At 38.1% G+C, this 19,991-nt stretch overlaps 1 protein-coding gene and 1 long non-coding RNA gene across 7 annotated transcripts in view; one reads left to right on the top strand and one right to left on the bottom strand.

The window, feature by feature from the left end:
• The window catches only part of CCNT2 (cyclin T2), a 27,901-nt gene extending 7,910 nt beyond the window's left edge, over nt 1-19,991 (bottom strand). For 3 of the 6 annotated variants that reach the window (XM_026852152.1, XM_026852148.1, XM_026852149.1), the window contains exons 1-6: nt 19,380-19,991; nt 11,383-11,511; nt 10,242-10,302; nt 9,097-9,159; nt 2,734-2,779; nt 1,253-1,416 (exon numbers count right to left, since the gene is read on the bottom strand). In XM_026852152.1, the coding sequence (XP_026707953.1) occupies nt 1,253-1,416; nt 2,734-2,779; nt 9,097-9,159; nt 10,242-10,302; nt 11,383-11,511; nt 19,380-19,427 (511 nt within the window). In that variant the 5' untranslated portion in view covers nt 19,428-19,991. Of the gene's footprint in view, nt 1-1,252; nt 1,417-2,733; nt 2,780-3,552; nt 3,661-4,871; nt 6,050-9,096; nt 9,160-10,241; nt 10,303-11,382; nt 11,512-19,379 lie in introns of those variants that run through there. The other 3 variants (XM_026852151.1, XM_026852153.1, XM_026852154.1) reach the window with 3 other exon arrangements.
• On the top strand, nt 1,377-8,358 carry LOC113481998. The gene is made up of 2 exons (XR_003398764.1): nt 1,377-3,538; nt 6,048-8,358. It is a non-coding gene; the product is annotated as an uncharacterized LOC113481998 (long non-coding RNA).

Genomic DNA, 19,991 nt, shown 5'->3' with positions numbered 1-19,991 from the left:
CAGCTGCAAATAAAAATACTTTCCACTGAAATTTAATTTTACTCAAGCTAAAAATAATTAGGTACAGTCAGAACTTGAATGCAAAAGTAGATCTCTTGCAGGTCTGGAAGAACTGGCTTCTCCAGAACAACACAAGCTAGTCATAAACTAAGCTGCTCCCAAGCACAAGAGTGCCTCAGCCCTTTGGTCTGCCCAAGCTGTTACACACACCAACTCCATAAACACTGGAAGAATTAAGCCGTGTTCACTGTGAGCTCACAGCACACATCTTGTGGGATTTCAAAAACCCAAACAATGCACGCTTACCAAACACACAAAAGGAGGAGAAGGCAGGCAGGTTGGTATTTAAAACTACAGACGGAACTTAAAGAAGCCTACTAACACAGAGACATTTGAACTTGCAGTTTCAAGCTCACTCTGGTTCTGTGCTTCACATGACATCTACTCGAGTCTTCACTTTCAAAAAAAAAGTTATTGAGAAATAAGAGCTCAGCAGAAGAAAAAAAATAACAGGCCATGGGGAGCTGTGCTGGGCCATACCAAGCCTGGAGGCCTCTGCTGCTGCTCTGGAACAGATGTTTCGCTCTAGAACAAACAGCAAAGTCCAATACACAGCTCTGACTGCCCCAGAAGCTAACACCTTCACTGCAGTAGCATATGTAAGCCTTAAAATTTAGACTCCGCTGTAGTAAATACTATTTCAAAAGATCATAAACCTTCTACGTACATGGTCTTCTATGTATATGCTTTCTTCTGGAAAGAAACTATTTAACAAGAAAACAACGTTTTACAGGAATTTGAGGTATAAGCAACTATACCAAGTTTTTGACATAGAACTACCTTCATAAATATGGCAGTTTTATATACAGCCTTAAGAATGTTTGTTTCAGTGACACTGAAGCCATAAACTTGGACCAGTGATGTACGTGAAGTGATCAGGACTGACTGCATGGACTTGCACTGCTAGATCTCCATCTCTTTCCCAGTTCTGGAAAGCACTTAAAAGCAAGATTCTAACCTGCAAAAGGTATGTGGATGCCCCAGCCCACAGCATGAATTAAAAGGGTCTCAAAACTAAGTTGGTCTTCCAAAGTTCTCCTCTCTCCTACACATGTCTCTCACCTGAGGAGCCAGTACATGAAGTCAGTGAGACTTATTTTAGGCTTAAAGCTATGCTCTTACTATAGTATGCTCCTATTTGTACATTAATAAGCCCTTGAATTTCAAGATGGGAAAAGGCAGCATTACTTACCATCTAGTAATTCTAGAGTAACTGAAGGATCTACGTATTCCCACCAGTGTTTTCCATCAGTTGATACTGGAATCTCCCAGTTGGACCACTTGCAGGCCAAGTGAATGCACACACATGCTATCACTGTAGGCTTGTACTGAAGACAGAATGTAGTAAGGTGAAGGCTGTTGCACAAATTTCGTAATGAGGAACCAAAGGAAATCAAACATGTAAAACAGAAAACCCAAACAAATCAACCATTAACATACATAATAAAATAACTTGCTAAGCAACAGCAGTTAAACATCAATTCATGGAACATTTTTCTGATTATAAGTATCTTACTGCCTTAAGAAAACAAAGGACAGGGCATTTATCTGGTAGAAAAGTTTAGTTTGCTCTTGCTATAAAAAGTGAGATGAACAGTTAATAGATTTACATTTTATTCTACTGCACTTAAATTCTAGAAAGTAGTGTAATATGGTCAATTAGAATTTTACAGTAAAAGCCCTACAGCTGATGATGCAGCCTCCAAGCGAGACAATTAGATGAAGATACCCAACAGTTCCACAGGAGCCAGGTGAGTTACTTGTGGGCTTAAGCTTTCACTAGGCCTGGATTTGAGATATCTGTGAACTCGCCTTCAGCTTCCAGCTGGCAGCAGCACAGAGACATTGGTTCAGTTTCACTGCTTTATCACACCACTTAACAGCTGTTTCAAATACAGAACCTTGCCCATCAAGGAACCACCAAGAAATATTTATTTGGAAGAGTTCTAATAACCAGCAGATATTTCTCAAAAACTGTCTACATGAAATGTAATCCTCTTAAATAAAGCTCAAAGTTGTTTTTTTAAGTAGTTAATAGAAATAATTGAGAAATCAAGACTAAAGTTTGCTCTCAAATTCCATCTTTCTACAACAGGCTATGTGCACGCAATCCCCAGCTGGAATCCTAGGACTTTAAATTTATGTAAGTACTTAAGTTTTAAAACTATATATTAAGATTAAAGAGCTGCTTCTAAAAGGAAGAACATTGGACTACTACTAGTCTATCTGAAAAGAAAAATCAGCTAGTTGAAAATATCTTAGGCCCACTACAATTTTAAGATTGGATCAATATATTTAAAGTTAAGAGAAAACTGCCATTAACTACAAGTGTAAACTAAAAATAGTTTTGTACTTACCAAGATGCTCGAATTTCTAGGTTAAGTTTAGCTCTTTGTAATCTTTAGCTGCTATTCAGGCTACCAATTTTAGACTTATGCACTCACAATCGAGAAAATGTCATCAGAAAGCACCACTACACTTCTCATTGTGCATTTAACCCCTTTGTGCCATCAGGCCCTTGTACAATACACCGCACTGCAAACAGGAAGGTACCACCACTGTAGATGGCCCAGTCTCCTGTTGCAACAAGGGTAAGACACATGTAGGGGGCCCTGCAGTAAAGGAAGCTATAGTGTGCTACAACAGTGCAACAAAGAGGTTCAGGATAACAACCTGTTGGTAGCCATGAAATAGGATGTCTGTGCCAAATCCTTGCTTGCTGTAAGAAAAGAAAAACAGAGAGATTAAAGATCTGTGTTAACTTGTCAGGTTCATTTCAAAATTAAAGCAGATTTACCTTCCAAAAGCACCGCTTGGTATTTCCACAGAACTGATCTGAATTTAGCTAACTAACCTTTAAAATAATATTTTCTGAGATACAGAAGAGGCCTTTACATTCCATAACTGGACATGGACCAGTCATTCCAGTCACTGACCCTCCCCCTGTGCCACCCTCAGGACAGTTCCCCATGGCTTATCTACCCCGCCAAGGCCTCGCACACAAGTGCACGCTCTCCTAGGAATACCTGCTGCCCACCCTCATGTACAGACCATCCCTAGCATAACCTTGGCCTGCAGTAAGGCAGCCACTAAAAACCAGTTCATAGCACAGTGCAAGTTCTGCTCTTGGAGAAGAGCATGGCAGAGAGCTGGAGAACACCCCTCCCATCCCCAGCACCTCCCAAAACCAGCCACACCTCTCTCCCAAAGCTCTACAACACACTAAGCTCCCAAGCTAGATGGTAAAGAAATGAGTTTTCAGCTCCCTCTAAGAGCACCATATTCATAACATTTTGTTCCACATTTGTTAAAACTATGGCAAAGCTTTGATAAGAAATAAAACAACTTCATTTTGGTTACAGTCAGGAACAAACCGCACAAGACTGCAACGTGTCAGAAATGAAAAGCTAACGACTGAGGCTGTAACAGCCACCCAGCACTGACCCCTACCAGTGAAACCCCAACGCTCCTCACTCAAGTAAGAGAACTTACTGTAGCATGCATATAATGGAATAGCTGGGCACAATGGGTTTAACTGAAGATTGAATGAAGCCTTCATTGAATTCTTACTTTGACACTATCACTTGAAATCAGTGCTACCTGCAGAAAGCGCATTGTTGAGTTTTATGTCAAAGGGAATACTGTTAAACTTATTTTAATAATAATCTTTCACAAAGTTTGAGAGAGACTGCAATAGCTTTAAAAATTTAACTTAAGAAAGCATACTAAAAATGTGATTTAACTCGACTTGTAATGATTGCAGAGGAGTACAATTTGTAGGAGTAGGAGTACAGTTTGTAGGTTGTTGAGGAGATCTGTCTTTAGGCTACACAGCCAGGCAGTGCCATAATCTGAGAAGAATGTGAAAGCAGCAAGGTAACAGGATCCATTTCTACACACAAATTCTACTAATCCATATTAATCAAAAGATGAACTAACAATGTGACAGTATTATACTATTTAGTTTGCAAACTATAATGGCAATTGCATGCCAGATAACCATGGAGTTCAATCTTTTCCTCTCCCTCCCATCAAAAAAAAAAAAAAAGGCAGTATTACCAAAAAAGAAAAAGTGAAATGAGACTATCATAACAAAATAAATGAAAATACAGAATGGTTGAATAAGACTGAAATTGATGCTCTTCATTTTTCAAAGTAATGTTTAAAGGATCTTCAATGATTTCTATGTTCTGTAAAGTTACAACATGTCTGAATGAAGGGACCAGACCAAAAAGCATCTCTACTCTCACTGAAATGTCCCTTTTGAACAAGGAAGAAAAGCAGATGCCAGAAAACTTCTATTTAACATCAGCTTGAAAGTTGAGTAAATCAAAACACATACCTGGAAGAAAAGAATCACATCTTGAAACACACATTGTAGCCTCAATCAAAAATTTATGTGTTAAATACCTATGCTATAAGCAGTATGATACTGTTTCAACTTATTTACAGCTAAATAATCATCATTGCCAAAATCAGCAAGAAACTTCAGCTCACAACTAAAACCTATGGTAACACAAGGCACAACTGAAAACATCCGTCCCAAACTCTTCTCTTACATTTAGGAACACTTTGGTTTAATAGAATCCATCAGTAAAATAAAAGCTAATGAATTTTGGTTCCTGTATTTTGGTGTTATTTCCTTCATAGTAGTGGAAAGTGCATCTCCAAATTAAAAACAAGCTTGAAGCAGAGGCTAAAACAAGCCAGCAGAGATTCCCTGTTATAACTCAGAAGTCGCAGGACTGAGGACTGATGCCAGCCATTAATAATCAGTTTTATATTTTATCAGAGTGATTTAAAACACTAACCCTGTCTCCCTGCTGCAGAAGCAACCATAAGACAGGGGATTACTGAAGTAGTAATCAAGATTTTGAAAGAGGACCAATCCACATTCCAAAAGGCTACTCTCCAACAAATTTCCAACTGGAAACCAAAATGCTTTTCAGTTGCATAGCCACACAATTCAACCAGTTGCAATTCTAAGATGTTTGAGTCTTTTCTTCAACACTAGGTTATCGGGGATCTTGGGATAATCATGAAAACGTGATTGCCAAGTCACCCCAAGGAGGGTGGTAGCTGGCTATGCCTAGGACCCCGACAACATATGTAAGCATTCTCCAGAAAGAGGAGACTGCAGATAAGCCAGTCAACACCAGAAGAGAGAAAGCTTCCTGAAGTCATCCTGGGCAAAAGGAAAAAAGCCCCAGGCTCTGAATGGAGGTACATCAGTGGATGCCTGTTGTATCTGGAAGGGCTGGAGGAGGCCATGGTGTAGGCATTCAGGTCTGAGCAGTCCTGGTGGCTTTACTTTCTTGAAAGTACTTAAACACTGGGAACAGGCCTGTAACAGCCTGAGGTGAAAGTTCAGAATGTGAAGGCCACCTGTAGCAGTGCTGGAGTGCAGCTGGTGTTCAAGATCTTTCCACACCAACTTAGTACACTAAGATTTAAATTTTCCTCATGAGCATATAATCTGAAAAAGCCGATTCATTTTCATCTCCTCTTATGCTGACTTATGCTCAGGTCCTTACTAGCCTGATTTAACCAGTGGCACCTGTGCACACAGATACTATGGTATGTTTGATGAATTCAACAGTGCAATTTCCACAAAAGATTAGTATAGATCATGGGTGTTCAAGATACCTGATAACCTGCAGAGTAGTGAGAACAGTCCTAGAAATCCTTGGAATCCAATCTTCAGTTCCAAAAGAAGGCTGTGTACCAACACAGAAAAAGGAATGACTGAAGACTTCCCAAGATGGAGATGAGGGTACAGATTCGGCCCCTTCAAGTTCCACCAGAAGCAGGCTGGGAACAGACTGATTTTGCACCAGAGTTTAAGAGGATCATGTCATGGTCTTGGCACTAGGGCAGTTTCACTGCTGAACTACTGTTCAAGCCAGTAAGGTAGTTTGACACCAGAACAGTTTTTGGTGGGTTTTTTTGGATATATTTTTTTCTTTTTTCTGTTCTTCCCTCTTCAGTACTGGAGCATCCTTGGAATGGGCACTGAGGCTTGCTGACAGACTTTCAGAGATCCACTGCCTTCAGATTCCTTAGAGGACCTGTGGAATCCTAAGGAATGATGGTCCTCTCTCCTCTTCTCAGTCTCTTGACACTGAGGAAGAACGGTGCAGAAAAAAGACTGAGCCCACACCATTTTCCTTGTCTACTATACTGACCAAGCTGTAAAGATGGAACAATTTCATCAACCCATGAGTCTCTGAAAACCAGAAGGAATAATTAGATACTTTATGCCTGAACATCATGAGTTATTACGTATCCATCCAGTCACCCCTTATCTACAGAGATTTGTGTTGTCTAATACTACCTTCAGAAAGGCTTTCAATCTTAGAGAAGAAGAATTCAACTTTTTCTTTAGTTGTATGTTGAAGCAATTATGTTTATTTGTACTAATTCCTACTTACTAGTTCATCTTCTGTTTCGCCACTACAAGACTAGACAGTCTTCTGACAAAGGACTTGGCTGAATCTTTTGAGAATCATCAACAGAACCTGGTTTGGTTTTTTTTTTCTATTTTCCATTTTGTTTTTAAAGGGGACAGCTTACAGATTAATACAGGTAACAGTGACAGCATAAAGCACATCACCCTTGATGCAAGACAACAAAAAGTGATATAGAGAATCAGCCATCCTCTTATCCACCTAAGTTTAGCCCGCAAAAGGGCATCTTCTTACCACAGGGCAATTAAGTGTACATGTACTAAGCCAAAACCTTAAGTACACCTGCAAGCCTCAGCTACCTTTGTTGCCTGTCTTTTGATATTATGTAGTCAGCCACATTATATTCCTCCCTCCTATTCCCAGACATACAGTTGGAGGTTTTAATCATAGCAGTCTTGAATAAGTTAATCACATTTAATAAAAATGTATCTCTGTCTTCTGAAATAGTGCTTTTTGTCCAAGACAACATGTTACCAGAACTGGATGAAGCAACCTTGCATTTCTTTAACTTCTCAGTCAATCCCTTTAGCACTAAAGGCTTAGCACTGACAAGTCATATATTTTGAAAGCTGCAGGACTTGATATCTAAGTGTTGCACCTAGTCACATTAAAACAACACACTGTCCAATAAATAAATGTTAAGGGATGGAGAACTAAAATCATACCACCGCATCTTTGAAGATATATTGCTGTGCCCACAAGCCCATCTCTTTATTCACTCAATACAAGAATAGTGTTCCACAGCACTTATTCTCTACTTGTTTGACACACATGCATGACTACAGATTTCATGCTCAATGTTTTTAATTTATGGATTAATTTGTCAGGTTTTTTTCTTAATATGAGGTACTTGAGTTTTATGTTCACAGCCTATACCACCCCTAGGAGGGGCACAGGCCAACAAGAAATCCATTTGAATACACACATGCTAAGGAGCACATCTACTCCAGTGAGTAGGTTTTCAAGCATCAGATGTATTACATTCACTTTGCACCAGTCCCCAAGGAACATGGATCTTGAGCCCTCCCAGGAGTCTTCAGATTTCAAGACTTGGTATGATTTTAGAATGTGCTGACATTAAACATTACCTTTAAAATGTCATTTAAAAATTTGCATGTACCTTCAGTGTGTGAATTCTGTCAGTACACAAAAGTAGCACACATAACACAAAGGAAAAAGCTGAACTGTCTTAGTGTGATATCTACCCTGGACTAAACGAAATTAAGTCTGTGTTAAGTATGCCCTTCTTGTGGGCTCAAGTCAAATATGCTCACTAGTGTGGAAATCATAATGTAGCTACAACACTGCCTGCCACCCTCCCCACAGCCTCAGATACCGGGTGGAAGTGCAGGGGCTCACACAAAAGGGAAATACATGCTCACATGTATATTGAGCAACAGCTACGAAAATCCAAAGCAAAACCCCACAGAGCTGCTGATGCAGACTATTGAGACTTTAGGTGTAATTAGACTTATGCATTGAGTCACAACCAAGCCTGGACAGAAAGCAAAGAATCATTATCTCATAGCAATAAAGCTTCTTTATATGAAAATAAGTTACAGCACCAGTCCTACTCAGGATCCACCTCTGAAGACATTACACCAGTAAGCTACTTAAAAGTGAGAGATAATTTTCCTTCAAAGAAAACAGATCTAGTTAATATGGTAAAGTTGTATCAAACTTTCTTATGTTTTATAGAGAAAAACCAAAAAAAACACCTTTGAAGAACCTAACTTTGCATTTTTCACTGTAAAAACAGCTAATGACTAGAGACTGACAACCATGGTCCAATAATTTCCAAATACTTTTTAATGAAGGAACACAATTACAGTGAAAAGCTTATTATAGGTGCTTTTACAGATTCCTAGTTTTTTCATCCTCCATCGATGAGAGAATTTTTTTGTCTCAAAGCTCCAAAGGAAACCAATTTAAGAATTAAAGAAGGTGTGCCAAAATTCAACAAAAACATTAAAGAACAAAGCACGTTTCTATCCAGTCATATTAATGAGCTGCATACAAGTTAGAGGATATGATTGTTTAACAAAAGGTTTGGGGTTTTGTGCTACCATCCAAAACAAGTACACCCTGCTCCAGAAAAACAATTAGTCACATCTTGAAATATTTGCTTGTGATAGCAGACCTACTATGCACCCTCTTTATTCCTCAGTTCATTACCTAAAAAGATTTGCTAAGACGGAAAGCTAGCATTAGCCAACCAACACACAGACCAAACTTCACTTGGTAAAACTACTTCAGAGTGAAAACAATCAATCAACCTAGAATACCGAGTAGTTGGGCTATTCAGTTTTCACTACTAATTGCTTCTGTCATTTGAGAAAACATGGAACAGGCATTATTAAAATGAGAGCTAATAAGAAAACAAAAAAATATGAAGGACAGAGAATCGGGCTCTATCAAACTCTAAAGGTTAAGATCAAGCTTTTAGTAATTAGCTTTAAACAAACTGGATAACACAGTTGGTGAAGATCATATTAGACAAATAACATCATCTTCAAATTTTAGTAGAAAGGTAAAAAAGGACTTACAGAAGCAGTTAAAAGTCACTGACCTCTCACTAATTGCGTACATTTCACAACATCTGTGTGTGGATGTTCAATGGTAATCTCAAAACCTGAAGAGTTACGAATACATTTTAGAATTATACATTTGCATCTGTAAAATAAAAAAAAAACACAACAAACCCCTTTTGTTTCCCCACAGACCTAAAATGCTTGTTAACCCTTGCACTGCAGATCAAGTAACACTATTTAACTGCCTTGTATTCTGTACCTTTTCATACTTTTGAGTGGTAGGTGGTATAGCCACTTCAAGATCAGTTAGTAAACCAGTCCTTCAGTAATCTCAAGTCCTGTATATACGTATAACCTCAAAGGTTATTATATTTTTAAAGCTGAACACATCTGAACAGTTTTTAGTATATTAATAAACCAGGAAAAGCTGTATTACAGACACACGGAAATACATGTGTGCATGCACACTTTATTAATTTATTTCTGGAACTTAAACACATTGCATCTATGAAGTAACAAATTTGTAGGTCAGTGACTAAAGAAACCTTTGTTTATGATGCTATTTTAAGAATTAGGTAACTTTTTTTTTTTAAACAATATACTCAAAGTGGTATTTAAGAATATCTAAGTCAGTGTTCTCAGGCCTGCTCACTGTAACTGTCTCTATTATATTACTTTAAAGTCAGAAGAGTTTCTTATCAGAACATTCCACTTCAAATTTTGGGATTACTTGAATCCATTAAATGGTTACACTACAACTTGTGATGTTCAGAGGTAGTAACCCTGCTCAATTACATGTTCTTCTATTGAATGGCAAAATGGGGATGAGCACTTGGTATAAAGCTCTTTCCAGTTGCTTCAGAACACGTAGACAGCTAACCTAGTATAACATCCTACCTCCTATGAAGAAATAGCAATGCTGTTACTATCTATTTGGAAGCATACACATTTTTCATCATCAAACTGTCTGAAACATCTATTTCACAAGTATAGATACGCCTTTTTTTCCTCTAAACTGACCACAACAGAACTGCCAAGATGAAATAAATTCAGAGGTCAAAAGTTGTAAACAAAAATCAGTAAAATTCTAGTGTACCAATAGCACATCAAAAATCCAGTTACTTGGGTCCCATTACTTCTTCACGGTAAGTTGACTTCACAGGAGATATTTAGAAAGACATACCTAAAGTTTGAAGCATTATTGTTTCAAGTATAACCAGCTCTTGGGCTTGCTGAAGGTATGCCTGAAACAAATAAGCAAACAGGTCAAGACGGAGCTATCTATTATCTCAAAATCTTAATTGTATACTTCCTATTTGAATACTGATACTAGCAATGCAAGCAAAGACCACTACCCAAGCCAGTCAGAACTGATAATTCAGAACACTTTGCTGTAGTGGAAATACTTTCTTCTACCAGTATAAGTGCTACTGCAAATTCAGTTATGCCAATCTAACCATCTTTCACTGAGATTTACTTAGCCTGGTTCTCATTTAATTTATTCCAGCAAAGCATTTTTGTGAGAAGCTGGAGGAATGCCTTAAGAATTGCAAAGGCTTGCCAGTGCAACTCAACTCACACATCTTTAGGCAGGTTATCCATTTTATAAGTACTTTAAAATACAGCTGGAGATACTCAGTTGGCCTGCGTTAAGCTAGTTTAAGCTTGTGGGATTTCTCTCTCTATATCCCTCCATGCGTCATTCCCAGAACTGGGAGCATAGCAAAGGTGCTCAAGTAGTTTCATACGTCAGCTGAGGTCCAGCAGGGTATAACTAGCTCAGCCTGACCTTCAGGCTGAACAGCTCTGGTGCATTTCCACCATACCTCCTTCAATGTTTGGTTTCAGGAAGACTCATCTTAGGATATATTTACTATCAAGTGGAAACTGTACAAAGTTTGGCAAAAGCAGTGTATAGCAGAGGCAGCAGCTGACAACTGGATCGCATCCTATAAAACAATTAGACAACTGTGCACAGGGAGCCTCTGGTTGAGAAAGACGAACAGTGTCCTGAGCAACTCTGTGCAAACTGTGTAACTTAGGGAACCAGGCACAAAACTGCTTATTTAACATCTAGTCTAGTCTTCTGCTATACATGTAGCACTCTTAAAAATAATGCAAGTTCAAGATGAAACAATCTCTTCAAGTTTCATAACACAATTGAGTCTTTAGTAAGTTATATTAAGCAGTCCAAAAAACTTAAATGGTATAAAAACGAAATTTTTTTTTCTAGTTTGCAATGGCAATAATCCAGTCAAGACAATGTAACAGATCATTAGATGAAGTATCATCTGATTATCTTTAAAACCATGACTTCCACCTACATCACTCTTTGTATCCAGTTGTGGCTCTTGAGGATGAAGACAGGCATGTGCTACTTTAATAACATGTTCAAGTTTCCGTGGCTGTTCTTCCACTTTTGCGGCCAAAAACAATGCCGTAGGAGATATTATCTGAAGAAAAAACACATATATGTATTTAACTTTTTACAAGTAGGACTTGAATTTTCATGGAGTCTAAACTGGTAGTTCAAAAAGAAGTTGGATTTATTTGTGGGGTTTTGGGTTGGATTTTTTTTTTTCAACAGTTCTGAAATCATGCAAAGCAACAAAAATAACTAGTCGTGTTTTATTTTATAACTGATGTAATACTCTCAGCAGCACAGGAAAGGCGTAGCATAAATGTTAAATTACATTTGTGAGATGTCCGAGGTCAAACTAATCCTAGTTTAACATAAAAAGAATAGATTTGATCCAGAAGCTTTAGTCACACTAGAACAGGCTGTTTCAAGTTAAATATACTTTGTGAGAAAGTTCATCCAATTTATTGCACAGTAGTGAGCCATTACACCATCTTTTCAGTAAAAGTCAAAACAGCTGATCCTAAGTTCTGCTAGCATTTGATTCTCCTAAAAAGCAAGAAACTTTGCAGATAACTGTAAGGAAAACAGCTTGTTACATAAACATAGGTTGTATAAATAAAAGCTTACTTGTAGAAACTTTACTGTATACCCACCAGTATCTGGTGAACAAAGCACAAGGACTCACAAAACAGCAGTTACATCAAGTGTTAGTAGAGATGACATATTACATTTAAAGACGAAAATTTTAATTAAACTCTAGGTTTCACAAGCTGGCAGCAAAGCACCCATTGACAGTTCAGTATCAGCCAGGAGCTGTCATGAAGCAGTTCTGATGGCTAGTTGTCAGCTAGAATGACTGATGTATCCTATACAAGAACATGGCTAACTAGAATCAGGGTCCTCTTTGCATGCAAAAGTTGCCCATGTTAAACAGGAATTAAAGTGACAGTAGAAATCTTCATGTATGCACAAGCAGATTAAATTGGTTAAAATTAAACCAATATAAAGCATTTATTCAGATATTGAAATAGCTGCTTGTTGAGTATTTAATTAATGCATGGTGCAAGCAGTGCAAGTACTGGATTTCTCATTCAATGCCCAAGCAGAACTAGACTGAGGACCAGCCACACTCCTCCCCTAAAGTCAGATCTGCTTTTTTTTTTTTTTTTTTTTTATGCCAAAATCATAGAATCACAGAATCACTCAGGTTGGAAAGGACCCACTGGATCATCAAGTCCAACCATCAGCCCAAGTCTGCAAAGTTCTTTCCTACACCATATCCCCCAGCATCTCATCTAAACAACCCTTAAACACACCGAGGGATGGTGACTCCACCTCCTCCCTGGGCAGCCTGTTCCACTGTCTGACCACTCTTTCCATGAAAAATTTTCTCCTAATATCCAGTCTATACCTCCCCTGTTGGAGTTTAAAGCCATTCCCCCTTGTTCTGTCACTAATCACCTGGGAGAAGAGACCAGCACCAACCTCTCTACAATGTCCTTTCAGGGAGCTGTAGAGAGTGATGAGGTGAAATGAAACATTTGGTATAAAAAAATCGTAATATATGAAAAACTGCAACTAACTAATTAGAATCAAACATTTAAGTGATTACCCATTACATTTCAGGAGCACTCAAATGTATGGAGGGAATACTTTTTACCTCCTTAAATTGCTCTGAAATGTCCACTCGGGTCTTAAGTAAAATTTGCAAGTTGGCAGACTTGAAGAAAACTGACAGCTTGGGAAGGGGATACCCTTTGATGCACAGAAATGTGCCATGAAGAAATCCAGTATTTTAAAAAACCTAAACCATCCAAAACAAGTCACAGGGAGAAAATTCTTCCACAGAGACAAAAGAATTACTTTATTTTTAAGAAGCTTGTAACTTAAGCCATACAAATGAATGAAATAAACCCCCTAAGTCAGGTGTTGCTGAACAAGGCCTTATTAACACTGTCATTTAAGACCTGTGATGATTTTTTGAGACGTTCTTAATGCTTAAAGTAATGATTTGAAATTCTGGAAGAAATCCCCTTTGCTAAGGACATACTATTTGAAATACGTGTCTCAAGCTGGGAGATAAACTTTTAAACACTGAATGTGAAGAAAACACTTTCTAGAGTGCAGAAAGTTAGAGTATCAACAGCTTCAAAGTGCCAGAAGATGTAGAGTAGCACACACACGTATAGCCCAACATATGCGTGCCATATAAAGATATTCCTGCCCAGTCATGTGTGAACCCAGGCAAACCTCTCTTGTCTAACAACTATTTCATCCATAAAAGCCCTGTGGTAACCTCTCCCCAGTATGCTTAAAGATTTAGGGCAGGCATAACTGAGGAAGGTGTCTGAGGCTAGCACCTTCCACCCCACGGCCAGCCTAAGAAGGAGGATTACATTCTCAGACATAATCCCAAACTCCTGGGAAAAGTCAGATTGGCTGGCAGGGCTGGAAAGCCAGAGAAACATGAACTACAGAGAAGAAATTAAACTGGGAACTTTGAAGAATCAACAGAGTTATGACCAAACGAGTTTGACAAGACGACACTGGACAGAAACAAGGAAGTGTTAGTTAATGAGGACACCAGAGAGACTAGAACTGGTTAATATTTTTTTTTAACCTAGGAAAAAGGATACAATGAGATAGACCGTGGCAGACTGAAAACTAAGATGACATAGTGAAGTCACTAAGGAAGGAAAGTTAAGTCACGAAATGTATGAAATAAAAAATTAGAATGGGTGATGGAAAGAAGCTTTAATAAAGTACAAGATCCTTTCCATCTCCTCAGGCTCACACAATTCCCCCCTCACTTTTTAAAAAAAATTTAAACCAAACATATTCAGTCAGTAGCCTGTAGCAGTGCCTTACTGCTGGGCTGAAGTCTCACCATGCCCACCACACACTTACCCCCAAGTACCTGCATTCACGTCTTAATTTTTCTAGCTTCGTGTACAAGTTTAATTCAAATATACCCTAACACAAGGTCTCTTTCTACATAGTTTATGGGTATGGTTATGCATAGATAGAATTTTTACAATTTACCTTTCTGAAAAATAAACTTCTAACAATTACCATGACTGAAAATATTTAGATTTCACATTCTTTGAACCAAGTCACCGATAACTGCACAATTACACTATCAGAAAATTCTCACTCACTATTATTCTACGTTGGATTGCACTGAAGTTTCACTTCATTCCAAAAAACCACCCTCGTAATCAGGCTGACATCAGAATATTTTCTAATTTACTGAAACAGTTCTGGCCAACAAATAGCCACACAATTCCTGATCTTCAAGACCTTACAGAAAACACAGTTATGGAGGCTGATTTAAGTCAAACTGATTAACTGACATTTAACTCTGGTTCATCAGAAATCTATGTACACCCCAATTATCTGTTTCCTTAAAAAAAAAAAAAGTCTTGCCTTCTGGGCAAAGAATTTCAGGTCTTCGTCTTGGTTCTCATTCCCAGTTTAAATTAGGTTGGTATTTTTGTCTCCCTTGATATTTATTCAGGAAAATACAAAACAAAAAACCCCGAAATTTCAGACTTGGCATGCACACAGTCTTCAGTGAAGATGACACACCCTGCTAAGTTACTCAAATGCTTTCATTCATTTCCAATTCTCAAAAATGACAGAAAAAGCAAAGTAGGACAAAAAAGTAAAATTAAAGACAGACTTGACAAAGCTCTAAGCTTCCTATATATAAACATTGTAATCTGACATAAAACAAAAAAAAATGAAGTTATCTACCATGCACCCAAAATATTAAGACTTTGAGAAATATCTTCAGAAGAACACACAAGTTATGAAATAGAAAACTCAAAACATAAGAGCCTTATCGCGACAGTCTAAGAGCATTATACAGCATTTTATTGGTAAACAGGGTACAAGTCCTTTTCCACTTATAAAGTACAGGACACATTGTAAAAGCTCTTGCTACAATGCAGGCATTTGGTATAATCTCTAAATGCACCTGCAGCAAGCATGTAGTTTTCTGAGAACTCCCTCTCCCTTCTAATGCAAACATTAGTATGTTTTTAGGCTCAATACAAGTAGTGTAAGACATTACATGGCCCCAGTCTATTACAGAGGCTTTTCAAGTGCCAAGAGACTTACAAGGGGTTTTTTATTATAAACAGGATCTCACATTGCGTAAAACCAGCAAATATGCTAAACTGCAAGACTAAAAACAGAAGCAAAGTGGTCCAAAACAGCCTTGCTAAATTTAGCTTGGTGTATATTATGCAAGTTTCAAGAACTGTGCACAATGGCAGAGTCAACTGTTTAATACTGCAATTTGGATGAGGCACAAGGGACAGAAAGGGAATCAGAAGGATGGGAAACAAAAAGCCCCTCCATACAACACACCCACCTTGCACTTCAGAGAAAAAATTCCTCCTGCAGCCTTCTTAGGCACTTTACTATGGTCCATCGCACATCACACAAAAAAATCCCTTGACATCCAAGTATATTTTCAACTCGTGGTTTGGTATTCCACATGGCATTTCTAAGGATTATATTGTAAAGTATAGCTACCATTTGGATCCCTTACCTCTCATTTCCAGCATACCAAGGATTTTTCCCCCCCATCTCTGTTCTTCAAATCACTGTGTACTGAAGAATAAGCCTCTAGGAGAGGTATTTGCTATATAACAATATCAAACACACTAAGTACTACAGAAACAGTATTTCCAGAAGAATTTTAATTTTCAAGATACTTGAAAGTATAACAGTCAGGTTAATATTTCCTATAAAAAAGCCAGTAAGCTCCCTCCCCACCCTCATATTAGCACTGACTAACTTTATAATCAGCAAACCAAAGTTAATGCCCTGACCAGCAGTAATGTAGAAAGAATAACTTGTACTACTGCTGAGGAGATTCATAGTAGTTCCTGAAGTGTCATTTGCATGGCTAGGGAAAATTAGTAGCCAGGGTATCCAATTCTGCTTACCAGACTTGGTAAAGCCAAGTTTCTACCCTATTACTGGGGCTCAACAAGCTTGCAAGGTCTTAACCTGCTTTGATTGCAACATCAAAACCCCAACACATTCTTCATTGCAACTAAATTTATGTAGTTTGTAGATAATTCATAGAAATTCAAAAGTGACTTGCTAACCCACAGCAACTTCACAAAAATAGGGATATCTTTTCATTAGAGCAGTAAATGTCATACATTCAAAATGAACCAAGACTACATTAACTGGCACATGCCACCCCTGGGGCTCTACAGATTGAAGACACTGTTGTGAATTCTGTTCCCTATTCGCAGCCGATTCTCAAAATATTTAAAGCCTGTAAAACTGTTTAGCAGTAACTTACATTGAGGAAAAAAACACCAGAATTAAGACAACAGCTATTCAGCAAATAAGCTTCCACTAGAAGTGTTTATTAACAATTTAGTGCATGTGACTTATATGTAAGACATACACATATACTTGTATAACCCAGCAATTATACATGACAATAAATATGCAAGTGTTTATTACTTGACCAAAAACATTAACCTACTAATCAAGCAACGAAACAAAGGCTACATTTTTTCAGCTGGAGATCATAAGGCATTCTGACTAATGGCCATCTAATTTTCTAGCCCCAGCCTTCATATTCCTTCTTGCCCTGGATAAACATCACTACATGCACACAACAAAGAAACATGTACCATATACTGTAAAAAATTTTACCTAGGTCTTCGCTTCAAGACTGCCAGTACCTTACTAAATTTCTAAGGGTTAGTTTCTTCTTGCAGTGGATGAATATTGTTACATTTTTCAGCTTGCCAAGTACTCTGGAGATTCGATATTAAGTATTTATTACAATCTTCAGCTTTTGCTTTCTCTACAGAGAACCTGCCAGATGGTTTGGGAGTATTTATAAGTGACTCACATTCTCTTTGAGACCACCTCCTTTACCCTACAGGAAAATATGAGAACGCATTTGTCCTTCAGTACACGCACAAAGCTGCTTGTCTGGTTTTACCCTCATTAACAACTACAGAAAGTAATTCAGCAGAAATCAGTATCACCGAGTGATAACTTTAATTTTAATACCATTACCTGAGAATTAATTTAACAATACACTTTCCCTCTCCTGTAATTGTTGCAGTTTCCATGGCATTCTACAGCTTAACTTGTGAATTTTAAGGGGTAGTTTTTGTAACAAGGGCACTATATATCCAAATACTACTGTGCTTCCAGTTCCGAGTGACTGGCATTTTCCCGTGTCTGGTGAAAACGCAAACACAGCAGCTAAACCTTCTTGCTACCTAAATCTATCCGAGATTACCAGATGACAGTACAAACAGTAATCTAGCAGGTGACAGTGTATGACACAAGCCCAGCTACAGCAGCACTACATAGTGACTCTCTCCATCCCAAGCAGCTCTCCCTACTTTATCAAGTCCACAAACCATCCACAGTCACAGAAGACTCCCGATTCCTCACCAGCTCCAGGTTACTGCTACACGGGCACTTATGCAGAGGGGAGAAAGGCCGAACAACTGTTTTACTGCCTTCACTTGACCTATTACAGAAACACTTTCAAAGGACATATTCCACCACAAAGCTTGCTAGAACTCGATTCTCATGCGTGCTATTCTTGCTCTAAGAATAGAAAACTGTTTTAGGAAGGTACACTTTGCTTTATATGTATATCCATTCAATACACAGCTCTATAACTACATAAACAAAGCCTACATTATAGACTTCTTCTGATTAAAGTGTTCCAGGCTTATGCACACTTAGTTCAGGTTGTACCTAAATCCTTAGATTTTATTACATGAAGACCTGTAACACCGCAGTTTTGCAACAAGCTTGCTGGAAGCTTGAATTTACCTCAGATGTTGCACAAAAAATAATTCAATACACTTCTGAAGTTTACCTATACCCCAAGATGTTATTTCCTGCCAAATAAACACCAAATAATATGTCCATTTGTTCAGTCAACAATTCAAGCCTTACAAAAAGAGTTCACTAACGCTGTAACCCACTTGTGTACATGTCCAAGTTTCAGACAGTGCAAAGCTTGCAAGATTCTACCCCTTGGTAGACCAAGGTCTGCTCTGGTCTAGATCATAACATGTCACAATCTCCATCTGTTTATTTTATCATGAAAAGCCAAGATCTGAGAAAACTCATCCTCTCCACTTAAGTTATATATTATCATTATTAACTGTTCTTACAAAGTTAGTAAAAAATATTGATGAAAAGTACTTCTTCTTTTAAAGAAAACAAGAATACCTAGAATATTATGTTACTCTTTTTCTAACTATTGCATCCAGTACCAAACATAAAAAAAAGCCAGAAATTTTCAAGTTGGTATCTCAAGTTCCATACTTGTTATAAAATCCCTCAATTACAGGTGGTATTTTTTCTGAACTCAGTTCTTCATAACACGTTCTGTATTCAGATTCAGCATATTCAGTTCATTAGTTAGAACAGGAGAGCTGGCATTTTCTCATCAGATTTAAATATTTTTCTTGTCTAATATGAGTTATCATGCTGCTTACGACTAGACCAGTTAAATGAATTTACACTGTTTTTTGAGAACAGATACATAATCCATATGGATACACCCATAACCATATAATTGCCAGACACACCATGCTAGCACTATCACTGACTTAAAAAAAAGCGTTCCTACACATCAGCCTTTCAAACTACAGCACACCAAGCACTAGCCAGATCTGAAACACCTAAACGCAATCTTCACACAGTTGAAATGTGTTTGCTAACAGTGCATAATTTTTTATTTCTATGGCAGATGAGAAAATCGAATTGCCACCAGTTAAAACAATTCAAAGTTGAAAAGAAGTATCACTATTGCTTCTAAACCACCGACAAGAAACTAGAATGCCTACAGACCAAACTCGACAATCCAGCAAAGGAATATAACACTTGCCAGTCAGACTGCCAAAATAATGGGCATGTTATTACCACATATAAAATCATACTCACATTCCGATTAAATTTTGTGAAGGAATGATGCATATAAAACCTGTGCATGTAAACAATTGCGGTATTTATCGTAAGCTGAGATCTGGAAGATTAAATTAAGGAAACACTACATATTAAAAAAATTGTTTACAGGAACAGAAAGCGATGCACTTTTTACATCAATCACTGCTTTCAACATACTGTCTTCAGCTGAAAATTAATTAAGGACGTGACATTTCTGCACTTAACAGATATTAACACGTATTTTCCCATCTGCTTCTCAGACAATGCGGGGATTCCTACACCAGACTAGCCACATCTCACCCATTGAATGACTCCTCAGTGGCTGACATACACTGAAATACGGTCTCGAGTGCTTTTGTTTTCATCTAACTCAACTATTTCCGTCGGGTATTTGAGGGTTTAGCCTTACTCTGATCTCTCTTAAAAAAAAAAAATCAAATTAAAGAACGGCTGGCGAGGAGATGCCCGTTTCAAGCAAAACGAGTCCGCAAGCAGCTGGGATCTACTTTAGAAGTGCCCGAGCCCGCAGCTACCGACACCAACGCGGCCGAAGGGCCAGGCCGGAGACCCGCGGCCCGGCCGTCTCCCACACGCCGCCAGAGCACAACG

This window comes from Athene cunicularia (assembly GCF_003259725.1).
Source record: "Athene cunicularia isolate RWA chromosome 7 unlocalized genomic scaffold, athCun1 chr7_part1, whole genome shotgun sequence".
NCBI classification, from domain to species: Eukaryota; Metazoa; Chordata; class Aves; order Strigiformes; family Strigidae; genus Athene; species Athene cunicularia.
Note: the sequence above shows the minus strand (reverse complement) of the source record. Positions and strands in the feature narration are given on the sequence as shown.